Raw genomic sequence first — 16,215 nt, 5'->3', positions numbered from 1 at the left:
ACTCTGGGATCCAGTTTCCTCCCCCCAGCAAAATTTCTCTTTACAAATTAATTAGGGCAACATTTACCACAAAGCCAATGGCAAAAAAGAAATCCTTGATTGAACTGCGAAACTAACAAGCTTTTCCATTAACATTAAAACCATGAACCTTTACACCTTGTGATTGAAATGCTAAAAATAAAAAGTATTACAAATGAAGTGTTTGAGAGTAACTACATAAAGATGTCTATTTCCATCAAGTAAACAAGTCTAATTTAGACTCCAATACAGTATTAACAGCTCAAACTTTGATGGTGAACAATCCTTTTCCACCTTAATGCAGTGTAGGAAGAATAGCACACATTAAAGTTTGTTATGAAAATAGAGTTTATTAAAAACATCCCTATTGTTTTGAGGAGCTTTCACCGTTACCTTGTCTTAAATTAAAAAAAAAAAAAAATAGAGAGCACTTCTAATTACGATTTGTAAACTTTTTAAAGTCAAAACTTTTAAAAAGTTACAGCAAAAAGGGTAATATTTATTCATATTTTCAGTATTTTTTGTTATTTTGTGGCTATTTTTAAATAGAAGGGAAGCAATCAAATTGCTTACAATTCCCCACCAACTACTGCGGGGCTGTGATATAGCAGGAGCAAATATAATACAGCATCTGTACACCTCAAGCTCTACACTCCAGAAGCGTCACTGTCACATTTTGACAAATTCCAGTCTCTAACGAGGAGCCTCTGCTGCTGAGCCAGAATCCTTTTCGGGTTCAACGGATGAGGTAGCCTCAGCAGGTAACTCTTCAGAAGATTTTACAACTGCAGACTCAGACTCCCCCTTATCAAGTTCTGAAACAGTGTCTACGTCTCCCACTTGGCTACTGGGAGGTTCAACGGTTTTGTTACCACCTGCCCTGTCTGTCACCTCAGGCTTCTCCTTTCCTCGGTTTTCTTCCTTCTCTCTACGAGACTCTCTATCTCTAGAATCTCTCTCTCTGTCTCGATGCCCACTAGAGCGTCTATTTCTCTCTTCCAAGTCTCTGTGCCTGTCCCGGTCAGGGCTCCTTCTTCCCCACTCTCTCCTTTCACGATTGCTATTATCTCTATCATCATTACGGTTCCCATACCGTTCCCGGTCATTTTCCACCCTATTTCCAAAAGATCTTCTTCCAAACCTCTCTTGGTCTCTACCTGAATTGAACTGCTGCCTGTTATCGTTTCTAAACGGTTGTGGTTGCTGCTGAGCCGGTGGCGGCTGCTGAGCTGGTGGCGGCTGCTGTGGCTGTGGCTGTGGCTGTGGCGGTGGCGGCTGCTGTGGCTGTTGCTGCCTCCCGTCTCTGTCTTCGGGACCCCCTGGGCCTGGCCCCTGGCCCCCAAGCCCTGGCATTCCCCCAGGCCTAACAAAGGGGCCATGCGGTGGAAAGGGGCCTTTCATTCCATGAGGTGGAGGCATTCCAAAGCCCCCGGGGCCTGGCGGTGGACCTCTATGCATCATGTGCGGTGGCATGGGACGAGGTGGCATCAAAGGAAATCGCTGTAAATGAGGTGGAGGCATTCCTGGAGGGCGCTGAAGTGGGATTAGGCCAGGTCGGGCACCAAGGAGACCAGTGGATGGTGCTTGGAGCCCAATTACAGGACCAGGTGCAACTCCTTGAGTACCTATAAAAGAGAGTAATAAAAATGTATATAAAATAATGCAGAAGATGGCATTCTGGTTTCAGCTGTTTCCTGTGGAGCCTGAATCAAAATGAAGTTCAACCCGGAATCTTCAAAGTTGTCTGCCAGTCTACCTGCACAAAACTCAACGTGAGGCCAATAACCCATAGCATGTAGTCTTAAAGATAGATTACATACTATATAAAGACATGTATTAGTGTGTAGATGATGAGGATCTAATAATGGTAGAGGTCAAAGTAAGATGGAAAAGGAAACTGCAATATACCAATTTTTGGAAAGAGTATGTCCATCACTAGTGGTTGGTAAAAATACTTAAAACACTCAAGACATTTGAGAAAGACAATGTACGGGTCCTCATGACACAAAGAGCTGAACTGTGCTATGTGAGCCAACTGAAGGCCATCTCAGGTGTACTCTTAGGAAATTTTACACTTTTAAGTCTTAACTTACTGGAAAAAAAATAGGGTCACTAACCCAGAAAATCCACTGCAGAGGGAGGTCTCCGATTCCATGTCATTAAAATGCCTTATTAAACGGTAAACATCACTTGAACAGTAAAGCTTATAAAATAAAGATCAACACACCAGTGGGGAGTTTATTTTTACAGGTCCTTTTTCAAAGCACACCCTAAGGCATAAACCTGCTAGGCCGAAATGATGGAATTATGCTGAAAAGTCCGGCCATTCACTTTCTATTCATTCCTCCTAAGGTGGCGATACCAATGAAGTCGGTGCTGTTGAAGGTGACAAGGACTTCACTGGTTTTATTTCCTGTTTTCATGAGGGTTGGCTCAGGTTTTGTGTTAAGTCCTACAAATAAAACCACCCATCGTTTAAAACGATATGGCAAAATAGTACAGATTCGGTTTTGGTTCACCACTTCAGTAACAGAACGACATCATCCCCCTCTCTATTTCTTTGCAAATATCAACACCACAAGGCAAACACTATGACCAATACGAGTTACTCTAACAATGGAAAATGTTCCAGATATTGTCAGAATATATTATTTACCCATCTACTGCATGCAGAAAGGCCTTTGAGCAAGTTAGGGGCTATGACGCTCAACCACCGATGGTTAAGAGAAATGCTTTTGGGACACTGCTACCCAATACTTTAATAGGAAGTTTTCTTCCCCCTCCCCCGACAGCAGGTTATTTTATGTTGACAGAACCACTTCTTCATGTGTGCTTTAGCATACATTAAACAAGTCCTGCTTGCTCCTAAATTTTCTGTATCAGCAATACTAAACCTAAACAAGAGTTTCTACTTCAGTTTCGGATCCTCACAACATGTGGTCCAATCCTATTCTGTCCGATTTAAGGACTAACTAGAGTGGACCTGAAAATCTACGTATACCAGTTTACAACTCACCAGCTGTGGTATTTACTTAAAACACAATACCTTCTTTCAAATGCTTACAATGAAGTCTATTATGTCTGGTGAAATACAATCTCACTTAGGAATGACCTTGGACGTGTGCCTCAGAAACAGTACCTGCCTCTTGTGGAGATTAAGTGGGATAAAATACATAAGACCGAGCTCAGAGCCTTGTCCACAGTTAAATGCTGAAATTTTCACATCTATCTTGACAGATGATAAATATCCTAACATTAAATATCTGACTTTGCAAAACTGATTGCATTTTTCATTTATGATAGGATCTTATTAACCTCTTGTGGTCGGTCCCCCAATACCCACCACAGTTTAAAGTCCAGCACTTGACAGTTGGGAAAAATGTGAATACACCGAGCTTCTACGTGTCAGGTCTTAATTTTAAAAATGCAAATGACTTCAGTAAGAAGCTAGAAATTATGAAGTGGATAAATGAAGCAAAGACCTAGTTGCTTCACACACTCTTCAGACATTCCTTAGGAAAACCCCAATGAACATATACAGAACCACCACCTATATACTGTATTTCAGATTGAATAAATCCAATGGCAAACTTATTCCTAGTGTTTAGTAAACATTTACGGAGTGCATACCATACAGTGGGACAGCAAAAGCCCCTAAGATATGTCCTTGCTCTCACTTTTAAAAAGCATCAATACTGGGGCGCCTGGATGGCTCACTCAGTTGAGCATCCAACTCTTGATTTCGTCTCAGGTCACGATCTCACAGTTCGTGAGTTCAAGCCCCAAGTTGGGCTCTGTGCTGACAATGTGGAGCCTGCTTGGATTCTCTCTCTAACCCATCCCCACTCACTAGCTCTCTCAAAATAAGCAAAGATTAAAAAAAAGTTAAAATAAAAGGAATCCGTGCCAACATTTCCAGACTATACCTCAAAACAACATAAAATGTATGTACCCCATTACTGCCCTTTAAACAAAGAAATCCTGCACAGATGCACTTAAACAAATTGAACTTTACTTTCCCACCAGTCCTTAAGGAGTAAAATGACCACTGAGGTGGGATTAGGCCTTTTTCAGAGATTTGAGTACTTGTTTATAGGGTGAAGAGACCAATGCCAAATTTTTAAGTAACACTAGAAAAATGTGGAAGAGGTTCAAAGCATCTTATTGTTGTTAAAGAATTAAGTTCAGATGAACCTTTAAGAGGAAACGATGACTCTTACAGGACAATGGAAAGGTCCTGTTTCTTGATTTACCCAGTTAGACTGGCTTCCTCAGCTACCAATCTGACAGTGGCCAAAGGATGTATGGCCACCTCACCCTTGTGCCAATCAGACAAAATGGGCAATCATTCTCCATAAAATATAAGCCTGTCTCTAGGAACGCAGCTCTTAAGTCCTTCATAACAGGCATCTGAGAGTGCACGAACATCAATTTGATAGGGTTAACATTTACAGTCATGTATTTAAACTACCTACAAAGCAGTATTTTTATACAGCAAAATTATTGCCTAATTTGATTCTGTATGTGTGGATATTTGTATTCGCCTAATACTATACACTCAAATCCCTTCCCTCATTTGTAAATAAGTGGATTTCCTTTTAATCCTTCATGAACCAACATTTACAGATTCCCCTGACAGAATATCCAACCCCATAGTCCTAAACGTTGGCTTTCAGGCCACAAAAGTGATAAAAGTGTGGATTACAATTTTTTTTTTTCTGTAGTGGACAAGTATTGCTTTAATAAGTTATATTTAACTAAAAATATACCAGGTGGCATAAAGCCCTAGATAGGCATGCTAGCTGAATTTCATTTTTAATTAGAAAGCAGACGTTATGCATATTCAATGGACTGTATAGTGAGTTACCCAGGTCTAAAGGGCATTCAAAGCAATTATTCATTTTATCTGGAAGTATGACGTGCAATGTCACTGCCAAGTTTTCTAGAGTTGCAAGTTAAAAAGAATTCACACATATTGAACATCTGAACTTTATTAACTCATTTCATGTGCTGAAGATAAAACAAGGCCCTCTCCTTTAAACAGGACATAGCCTAAGTAGAAAGAAACTGCTGGAAGAGATGGCACGAGCTAGTATTGGTGACAGAGGTGGAAGTGATTAAGCTGGTGGGCATGAGTCTGAGTGCAAGTCCTAGAGCGTTTGAATAGGGTCTTGAAAGAAAGGGCGGAAAGACATCACTGGTCAAGAGAACTGCAACAGAATGCCTTTTGCCAAGAAAGAAACAAATACAGAAGATGAGGTTTGTTACTGAAGTAGCAGGAAAGAATTTGTGTAAATACAAATTACTATCAATTAAAGAAAAAAAGAGGTTCATAAGGCTGAGCAGGCAGGCCAGGGCAATTCAGAAGTGTTACATGCCACAAGAAGAAACCTGGGACTTACCAAGAAATTTTTTGCAGGGATGATCCCGTGTTCATTTTTGAAAGACCTTTCTAGCAAGCAGTGTACAGGAAAGGAAGGTAAAGACACTGGAGAGCAGGTTGACTCTCACTCTCAGAATCTAGGGTACAGAAATGAGAGACTGAACAGAAACAGAGGTGACAGAGAGGAGGTACACAGCTCTCTGCTCTGAATAAGTGGATGGAAGCATCAATACAACGCAGGAATTTAAGAAAAGAAGCTATTTTGGGAGACAGATGACAAATTTCATTCCCTCCACCCCCCCCACCCCACCCCCCCTCCCCCCCCACCAAATTTCTGAAAGTTAGAGGGGCCTGGCTTAGATCTGGTGGAAATGTGAAGAAACTGGCATGTATACCTAGAGTTCACAAGAGTCACAGTGTTACCCACAGCACAGGCAGGAAAAAGGGAATTCAGACCTGGGAAACACCACCTTAGAGACTCTGAGATTCCTAACACAGTAAGATTTTAATGCAGAAAAAGGTGACAGCCGCAAATATCTGTATTCAAATTTGAAGACGAATGAGAAATACACTGCACTTTAACTCAAAATAACCAAGACTTAACTGTGGATATTCCAATGATGAGCCCCAAACCAGTCATTTCACCATTAAAAAACAAAAGATTAAAGGGGAGGTGACTGCTATCTAGAGCAAAGACGTTCAGAATTGTGTGAAATAAAGAACAAGTGTGTTAAAAGGCTGAAGGGGCAGTGAGGGGGCGGGGGGTGACTGGGATCATGGTTGGAGTCCAATGTGGACCTTGAAATCTCAGGAGAACATAAATAAGGGCTGCAAATAGGATCTTTCTGCCAAGTACCACAGTGCGTGGGGACAGGGAGACACACAAAGGTTACAACTAAATACTGTGGGTGTGACCAACTGCCTCAGTCATAGTTGGACGCTCTTCAAGAGGATATAGGGGCACCTGGGTGGCTCAGTCGGCTAAGCATCCCAACTCTTTGTTTCAGCTCAGATCTCATGATTGGTTGAGTTCGAGCCCCATGTTGGGCTCTGCGTTGGCAGCACAGAGCCTGTTTGGGATTCTCTCTCCCTCTGCCCCTCCTGCATGTTTTCTTTCAAAATAATAAACAAACTTAAAAAAAAAAAAAAAAGAGGATGTAAAGTGGAATCTTTTAAGGAGAGCAAGGACTTGCTAGGTGAAAAGGGGAGGGAAGAGAGGAGGAGGAGAAAAGGTGGACGGGACATCTAAATACCTCTTCTACAATCTTGTCCTCCAATCTACCAAAGTCGCTGCCTCTAGGAAGTCCTGCACCTTTCATTACCAACATGTCCTCAACTGCAAGCACCCTAACTCTCCAACCTCCTTCCTAGAATCATTTTTGATCCCGTGAGAGTCAGGCCCCCACAGTACCCTTCAATGTCTTTACTTTCCTCCTTACCTGCCTCAGAGTCCGCGGTTCCCCCTCACCACAGTTGTCTGGTAAAACCTCAATGGTTTTGAATGCAACTCTTCTACCCAATCTGTACACAGACAGGGCTGGGGGTCACCCCACCCCCAACACATCGACTGGCCTCATTTTGAGTTTATAACCTCAACCACAAGTGCTTCCTTAATTCTGGTTAGTGATCCTAATTTTCCTAGGCAGCTCACATTCTCATTTCCCTAGACGTCTACTTCACGTGCTCATGTTTCTCCTCAATCCTGTCTACCCTTAGGGGGTTTTAGAACAAATCCAGGGAGATAAAATTTACGTAGTTTACAATTCACCCATATAAAGTGCCTAATTCAATGGGTTATAGTGTCTTCAGAGTTGGGCAACCATCACAATGTTTAGGATATTTTCATTACCTCAAAAAACCAAGTTCTGTATCACCCCCCATTTCCCTGTGATCGCCCCACGCCTCCCTCCAGGCAACCACATATCCTGGTTTCTGTGTCTCTACATCTGCCTATGCTGTACGTTTCATATGGATGGAGTCATACGATATGTGATGCTCTGTGACTGGCTTCTTTCACTTAGTGTATGTTTTCAAGGTTCATCCATGTTGCAGCGTGTACAAGTGCTTCCGTTTTTTAAATTACCAAGTACTACTATTCCATCATAGGGATATACCGCAATTTTATTTATCCTGTCCGGTTTACCATGAAAAAAAAAAAAAGGTTTTTGGAAAAAAGACTTTTTCATTCACTTACCCACCACCCCACCTACCAATTTACCTGTACCTGTATCCATATGACTCCTTCTGTCTGAGAACAGCTATGCTCCAAGGATTAAGTCCTTTATTCAAACCCTGAACCGATGCCCTCTTACCTACATAAGGGTTATCAGCTTAGCCAACACCTCTTCTTTCCTGCAGCAAAAATTTCCCCTCTGATTTTCCAGTAATAAAGATGCTGTAGTTTCACCCATCTTTTAGAAATAAAAACAAAAACTCCCTTACCTTGCCATCTCTTTCCAACTTTCACCTCATTTTGCTGTTCCTCTATATAACAAATCTCCTCAAAGAAATGCCCAAAATCACTGTATCCATTTCCTCACCTTCCATTCTCTCCTGCCCCTGTGTAACTGGGCTTTTGGATCCATTATTCTGAGGAAATCACATTTCTAAGGTTACCCAAGAGGCTTCATTCTGCTAAACCCAGGCAGCAAGTTCCAGTGCTCTCCCCAAGCCACCCATGTGACTGATGGTTGATCGCTCCCCCTCCTTCCTAGGAACTCTTATTTGGCTGCCAGAAAAGCCTCTCTACTTTCGCTGCGCCTTCCAGTATCCTCTGCTGAACAGAGCAGTGGTTAAAACCACCGGTGTCGGAGCAATGCTGGCTGACATTCCGACTTCACCACTTGTAGCTGTTCACCTGGGCAGGCTACTCAGCTTGGTGCTTCAGCCTCCCCATCTAGAAAACGGGGTAACTGTACTTACCTCTTAGGGCTGTTAACGTTCAAATGACTCACACATACAAACTCTTCGCCAGAGTTCCTGGCATCTGGAACTATGTCTGTCTTAGTTCTCAGTATTGTATTCTCAACGGCTAAGTTGCTGAAGTTTTCCTAGGCTCATCCCGCTCACTGTATTTACGTTCCCTTCTTAAGTAATCACTGGCTCCTGTGGCTTTGCTGATCGTTTGCGGAGGATATCTGGAATTATTTATTTATTTATTTTTCAACGTTTTTTATTTATTTTTGGGACAGAGAGAGACAGAGCATGAACGGGGGAGGGGCAGAGAGAGAGAGGGAGACACAGAATCGGAAACAGGCTCCAGGCTCCGAGCCATCAGCCCAGAGCCTGACGCGGGGCTCGAACTCACGGACCGCGAGATCGTGACCTGGCTGAAGTCGGACGCTTAACCGACTGCGCCACCCAGGCGCCCCTGGAATTATTATCTCAACTGTATTCAAGTTGTTTACTTATCATCTGCACCTGAATTTCAAAGTTAAAATAGCCAACCTTTTAACTCGATATCCCCTCTGCAGATCCAGTCCTCCTTGACATTTGCCCATCTCAGAAATGGAGATTACATCCTATCAACTGCTCACATCAAATACTGAGCTCAATTGTGACTCCTTTCTCTCATACCCCACACTTAAGTAGTCAGCCAATTAGGAAGGCCCTATCTTTAAAATAAATTCGACGTCCAACCACTTCATTTCCTCCACTGCGCCACCCCAATGCAAGCAGTTAGCCTGCACCTCTTCTACTGCGACGGCATCCGAACTAGGTCCTCTTTCCACTCTTAACCAACTCCTAGAGTCTGGTGTCTACGTAATAGCCATTACCCTTTATAAAGTATACATAAGACTGAAACTACAACATTCCCCACTGCACACTCAACCTGGCCCTTGCCAACCTTCTCTAAACTCATAGCCTGCAACTCTTTTCTTTGTTCATCCTGCTCCAGCCACACTGGCACCCTGTGGTCCCTCAAACAAGCCAAGTTCACTCCCAATTCAGGCCTCCTTTTGTTCTTCTACCTCAACTATCTTTTCTCTGTATTTCCATGGCTTTCCCCCATCATTTCTCTCCATACTACCTCCTTAGATGCCCTCCTGGGCCATACATATACCATTTAAAATAGTACATCCCATGTGACACTCCTCCAATTCCCTAAGTGTTCTCTGCTTTACTCTTCATCATAGGATTATCTCCATGTGAAGTTATTAGTTTATTATCTAAGTCCCTACTAGAATATAAGCTCTAGGAAGACAGGCTTTGTCTTGTTCATTCAGGTATCTCTAGTACCCAGAAGGATACCTGGCACACAGTGGCTACTGAATAAAATACACGTAGAATGTATGAATGGCAGTGGCAGAAGTGATGACCAAATTCTTCAAGGAGAAAATATCTCTCAGGCTGCAAGAGCAGAGGCTAGAAGGTCCAGGTCTCTCCCCTAGGGCGGTGGCTTTCCATTGTTAACCTACAAAGATCTGAAATTTATTTTGAGAAATTCTGCAATTTTCTTTAACTACCTCCTTTTCTGTTTCTAGTTGGCAGCTTGACATTTTTTGATCTGATCCAAATAAAATGTCACTGTGGCATTTGCATGAGCCTAAAATGAAATCCCACACAAGGAAAAAATATATCAACCACTCTTATCTCTCCCACCAATGCCCTAAGATCCCTAAGCATGCATATATATGTGTGTGTATATATATATGCATATAATGTATATATATATGCATATAATTTTTAAAAACCATTGCTTTTCTTCATCCGAGACATTCAGAAAATTGCAGTAACAGTGCAACCCATACATGTATTTCCTTTGCCTAGATTTCATTGTTTATTAACATCTGGAGCATAACTATTTTGAAAAGGCTCCCAGGCAATTCTTGCAGTAGGCACTATGTTGGGAGCTGAAGAGAACAAGAGTAAGGAGCTAGTTTTCAAAGAATGAGAAAGCACATTTTAGATAGTATTATACATTAAGATTACACCAAAAAAATTGGTGCTTAGGAGGTTAATGAGAAATCTTTAACAGAAATTTGAGTTTTTAATAATATATAATGCAAATATATGGGAGAGGTGTATCTATTTTTAGCAGAGGGGTACATTATGTTTTGCTGAAATCCAATACACGAAAACCAGAATTTCAGATAAAGAGAAATCAGAGACAGATTATTTTAAAATGACTCCTTGGCTTTTTGCAAAATTATGCACAATAGGTTTTGTCTGGTCAACTTCCCTACAGTTCATTTGTAGTGACTTTTTAGAATTTGTATACCAATTGCTATGTTACCGTAACTGGCAAAATGGAACAACTCTAAAAGAGTTGCACTATTTGAGTCAAGAAGTTTCGAATAAACAATTAACCTATCACTGAATGAGATTTTCGACAGGGAATGTTACTTTCAATGTTAGCTGGAAAAAATCTTACCTGAAATTCTTCACAGCCACATTTTTGTCTACCAAAATCAATCTAGAGCCCAGAGTCCCTGCCCCTCCCACCTTCCTCAGGCCCAAAGTGATGTATGTCGGAGAGATTTAAATTTAAGAGAGACTCCAGGCTGGAGTTCTATAGCCCAGGAAGCACAGAGGGACATGGAGACAACGTGATAAGCAGTTTTCAAGTTTCTGTATAAGACCTTCCCTGTAGGTTTCATCTGAAGTACCTCACCTTCTGAGAAAATATAGGGTATTCGTCCATAAATTTAAATCCAAGGCAAGTATCTGTTGTGGATTAATAGTTATTAATTACCCACTGTATCCACTGAACAATGTTATATACTATATTGAAGGTACTGTGATGACTATTTGGGAACCATTTCTACTATATAACACTAGTGGAATAATTACCAGTGTAATATTTAGAGTGCCAATTTGAGTATTTTAGAGCTTTGAAAGAACATCTTATAGGATAAATAAAATCAATTTTTGGGGGGGGGGGTACCAAAACAAATACCTAGTAGACCCCTCTAGACTATAATTTAAAATAACCAAACATTATAGCAAAGTTCACAATAAGAAAAAATACTAACATGTAGCAGTTGTATTAAAAGTTAGGTATTATCATTAAAAAAACACTTTCCAAAGGATTTTCTTCAGGTTTTCTTTGAATGTTATTCACACTAGATTGGTGCTCTAATGTTCTAATTTAAATGTTGTTAAAAAGTACTAACTATAAAAAAAAAAAAGGCAAAATTCTGGCAGAGAAATCCAAGCTAAGTGAAATCACCACAAATCAAGTATCAATTTTAAAGTAATTATAGAACGTGATGGTAAAACTATTCACCTTCTAGGCAGTTGTAAGGATCATAACTATTACAATAAAGCAAACATGCCTGTTTGATAATTCCAAACCAATTCTGTGCACATAATTTCTTGAAGTGTCCAAATTTGGGAACACTGACTCAAATGCCTACTGAGTTCATGCAGGGATGTGTAGAATCAAGCCTGAAGGGCATCACACCACTGTCTAACAATTCAGCCTGGAGGCCACCAATTTGTGACTTCTGCTTTAGATCTTTGGCAACAAAAAATACCAGTAAGTAGGAGGCAATCTTAGAACTACCCAATTCTTAACAAATTTCACCATCATCTATAGCAGTGTGACAAAATTAGGAAGAATCTGCATATTAATAATTAATGAATACATATATCTGACAAGAGAAAAGGCTTTAATTTTCCACAAAAGGAATGAGTCCAAGTTACCATAATTTTTCCTTGAAAAGATATTCTGGATATACTGGTAACAGAGTAGAGATATGTAACACAAACAAACATTTTTTTGTGTATTTCTTTTTTATTGTCTGGAACACCAAAGTAATAACCCAAATTTCACATTTACAATGCACTTTTTTTTTTTAATAAAAATGCTATACATATTAGAGATACACGTTATACAAAAGTTTTTGAAAAGTAAACACATACACTTATACAGTAAAGAGAATAAACCGAATTGCTATTATCATTAATATTCCTTCTCTCCTAAATGATCAACCACTGTAGACAGTTACCGACAGCTTTTATGAAACCATCACTATTCTAACTAGCTATCTTGGTGTGTGAGGGACTAAGAATGGATTTCTTTAAAATGACGTGATAATGAATTATTACCGTGCATCATATAACTTCATATGTTCAGATTATCAGTTACTAAAATAATCAGAATCCCTACAACATGGAGGTTTAGTTCTCTACAAACACGGTAGCATGGGCTACCTCGGCCCAACTCCAGAAACAGGTAGTCCTCACTTCCAGACCAACACCCCACACTTACATCTGATCACTCGGAAAATTCCTTAAGCCAAAGCATCCTTGCAGCACTCATTGCCTCCTCCCAGTATAATCAGCCTTACTACTAAGTTTTGGGAGATCTGTTGAACATTTGTTTGGTCCCCGCTACTTTAAAAGTATCACTATTACCATGTTTCAATAATTAAATCCAAGAACTCAGTTAAGTCTCAAGGATAGGTTCACCTCCCCTTACAAGAAAATTATCTGAATACTGTTAATAAGAAGAATATAGATATCATATTGTGCTAGTTCAGTGAAATACCACTATGACTAGCATATATTTTCTCAGTACAACTGCTGGAACTTTAAGATGTGTGAATTTCTGACCTGGTCTAATCTACCATGAAAAGATCTAAGGCAACTATGTCAAGATGCATTTTTTCCTAAAAAGCTTGCTTCCTCTGCCAACAAACAAAACAATTTAAAACGAATCATAGCTAAAGTGATATAATTTTAGAATTTCAAAGTATAGATATTCTTCTCTAGGTATTCTAAGTATCACTTAGAACACTCCTTACCTGTAATAAGCACCCACCATTCATGAACAGCCTACCCTGTGGCAGGCTCCGTGTGTCAGTTGTTTTATATACACAGGCCCAGTCAATCACCACAACACCCTGGTGTGTCATTTTTATTCCTTTTTTTTTTTTTTTTAAACAGATGAAGAAACTGGAGTTTCATATCCCCTTCTAGGCTTAAAGGTTTCTGGTACAGCATAGCATTTCTTTTTATTATCATAAGAGAAAACATTAGAGCACCAAGAGGAAACTTGAAACCATCTTAGTTCTAATATTCTGTGAATCTGGTTAACAGCAACAACATCCCACCCTGATCAGCCATCCTTCTGTGCTGCAATACTGCCATGTGATTATTGCATTCCTTTATCAAAATGATGCAACTATGATTACTCTTTTGGATAAATCCTCCTTTATTTGCCCATGCATTAAGGTCTCCTTTCTCTAAAAGGTCAAAATCTACGGGATATTCTTTTCAAGATTTCTAGTTGAAGGGACACAAAAGACTTTCTTTCTTGACTGGAACTAAACAACTGCATTTTACTTGAAAGTACTCATTGTAACAAAAGTTTTCACTTTTATGTTATGTCACATTTTAGTCTTTCCAGATTTGGAACAGCCTTTAATTTCTAAGTTTTGTTATGAAAGTTATAGACAAAGAAGTGAAGTATAAACAGCCCTGCATTGAAAACCATCTATCTATCTACTTATTCAAGTAACAAATGTCCCTCTCTCATGGAGTTTTCATTCTAGTATGTATCTGGGAGAGGGAAGGAGGGAAAGACACACACAGAGTTATGCCAGGTAATGATAAATGCTAAGTGCTTAGCTTACTAAGTTTGCTTTTCAAGCTCACCAACTTTTGATCTGTGCTTTATTTTGTTTCACATGTTGGATGCAGAGTTTAAATTATGCACTTCGGTTATAATATAAAGGGCAGAGCCGTCAAGACCTAAATGTTAAATCAGAAGCAGGCTATTTACTCTTTAAGTTTGTTTGAAAGTAGTGGTTATTAAACTCTTAGGGATGAAGAAATCGTTCATTCAGTGAGTTTACTAAGACCAGAAAAAAAAAAGCACAAATGCATGCCATTTTGTAGATACTCTCAAGGTGGCCTAATATCCATGGGATGCTAGACTAGGAATTTTCACTACAAAGAGAATTTATAATCACGGGTGTTGGTGTGACGTGGAGAAAAGGGTTTGATCAGAAAAGTCTAGCCAACTCAGATTCTGTGATTCTTATGTAACCATCTTACTGCAAATATGAAAAAACAAAATGCGTAACAAAACTGATATCCAAAGACGTTAAGGTCTCCTGGATCCTAGAACAATGTTCCTCTACTACATGATTTTCATTATAGTGTAGACCCCTTAAGCAACTTCCTCATTAAACAAACTATTTTCCATCATTATGATAACTATTGCTACATTACTGGTGACAAATTTTAATCCCTAATCCTCTTTCACCATTACCCAGTCTGCGTACTAAAGGAAATAAAAATCAAGTTTATTATCGGACTAAGCTCAGTCTCAGAGAGGGCAGAAGACAGCATGCCATTTAAAAACAAATTGATTTTTATTATAAATATAGTATATGCACAAAGTAAAAATTTCCAACAGCACTGAAAGGTTTAAGTGAAAAGTAGAAGTCCTACATCACAAACTAATGTCCTATAGTCCTAATGTCCCATAGTCCTACATCTCAGAGGCAACTATGTGCTCTCTCCTAAAAAAAAAAAATCTAAGATTATGAAAGCACATATGTACATATACATATACCTCTGAAAAATACAATGGGCTCACAGGACTAGAATGTTATAATACTAAGGATTATACCTTAGTATAATCTAACTACCCATTAAGAGAATCAAGTGTTAATTATACTTGGCAAAACCACTTCAAAATACAGTAATTTATTAATGTAATAGATTAATAACTATAACAAGTGTATAAAATATAACAAGTGTATATAAAATAATCATTTATAATTCAAGCAAAGGTAAAGCCTCTTAAAGACGTAAATAACCTAAATCACACTTCCCTTGATCGTGGCAGTAAAATTGTGGGTAAAAAGTCCAACAGATAAAACTAGCAGGAGAAAACTGAGGGGTCAATGAGAAAGCATTACCCTAGGCTGTACAAATGTCATTCAGACAATAAAGCCATTTTATTCCATGTACCTAAGAGAAGTTCTCTGCTAGCCAACAGAGAATGCTACCACAGCCCAGGGTTTTAGAAAAATTGGTCCAGACAGGGAAAAATTCTATGTTGTCAAAGAAATCCTATCTCTTTATAAAGCTGAATGTCTGGGGTTGTATCAGTCGTGGACTTTGCACCAATTCCTTCTCTCAGAGATTAATCACTTTCCTATACCAAATTAAGATGTACAAATCCCCACTTTTATTCAGGACGAACATGATTTCATCTTTGAGGCTGTCTCTGGGGCTACTCTTGGTAAAGACCAAGTGCACATATTTAAGAGGAAGATCTTCCTCAAAGAAATTAGCATTGTTCTTTAAAAAAACCTAACTTGGGTGGGGGAAAAAAAAACTAATGATAAAAAAATCAACTTACCAAGAAGTGAAACAGGCTGCGTTACAGGAGGGGTGGGCAGATTCGTGGGTGCAGCAGGTGGCACAGCAGAGCCATACATTTTCACACTGTCACCAGACTCGGCGTTTCCTCTAGCCCCAGACACCACTGTTGGAATGGGATTTCCAATAGATAAGTCTTTTGTAGTGTCTTCATTTATACCAGCGATAGTAGCTAAGGAATATAATTACATCAACATGTGAAGCTGAATAATTATCTCCCCAATCAACATTCTTTTGCCACACTCTAGACCCTGTTACTGGTCCACTCTCCCCTCCTACTCCCAACTCCAAGAGGACTAGTGAACACAAAAGAAAAACATGCTTACAGTTTGGGATGCTTATTGGTGGAGTGTGAGGAGGAGGAATGGATACTGGTGGAGTTATAGGAGGTGGGGGTCCAGGAGGAAGAAAACCTACAATAAGAAAAATAATGTCAACTTATGTTGTGCCACCTAATCTTGGGCTCTGAA

The 16,215-nt window shown here is 39.7% G+C and overlaps 1 protein-coding gene across 3 annotated transcripts in view; it reads right to left on the bottom strand.

The window, feature by feature from the left end:
* Positions 1–348: 348 nt before the first annotated feature.
* The window catches only part of SCAF4 (SR-related CTD associated factor 4), a 60,567-nt gene continuing 44,700 nt past the window's right edge, over positions 349–16,215 (bottom strand). For 2 of the 3 annotated variants that reach the window (XM_049627932.1, XM_049627933.1), the window contains exons 18-20: positions 16,072–16,158; positions 15,726–15,917; positions 349–1,643 (exon numbers count right to left, since the gene is read on the bottom strand). In XM_049627932.1, coding sequence (XP_049483889.1) covers positions 712–1,643; positions 15,726–15,917; positions 16,072–16,158 — 1,211 coding nt within the window. In that variant the 3' untranslated portion in view covers positions 349–711. The remainder of the gene's footprint in view (positions 1,644–15,725; positions 15,918–16,071; positions 16,159–16,215) is intronic. The other variant, XM_049627934.1, reaches the window with a different exon arrangement.

Source organism: Panthera uncia, chromosome C2 (assembly GCF_023721935.1).
Source record: "Panthera uncia isolate 11264 chromosome C2, Puncia_PCG_1.0, whole genome shotgun sequence".
NCBI classification, from domain to species: Eukaryota; Metazoa; Chordata; class Mammalia; order Carnivora; family Felidae; genus Panthera; species Panthera uncia.
This window is presented reverse-complemented; position numbering and strand designations above follow the sequence as displayed.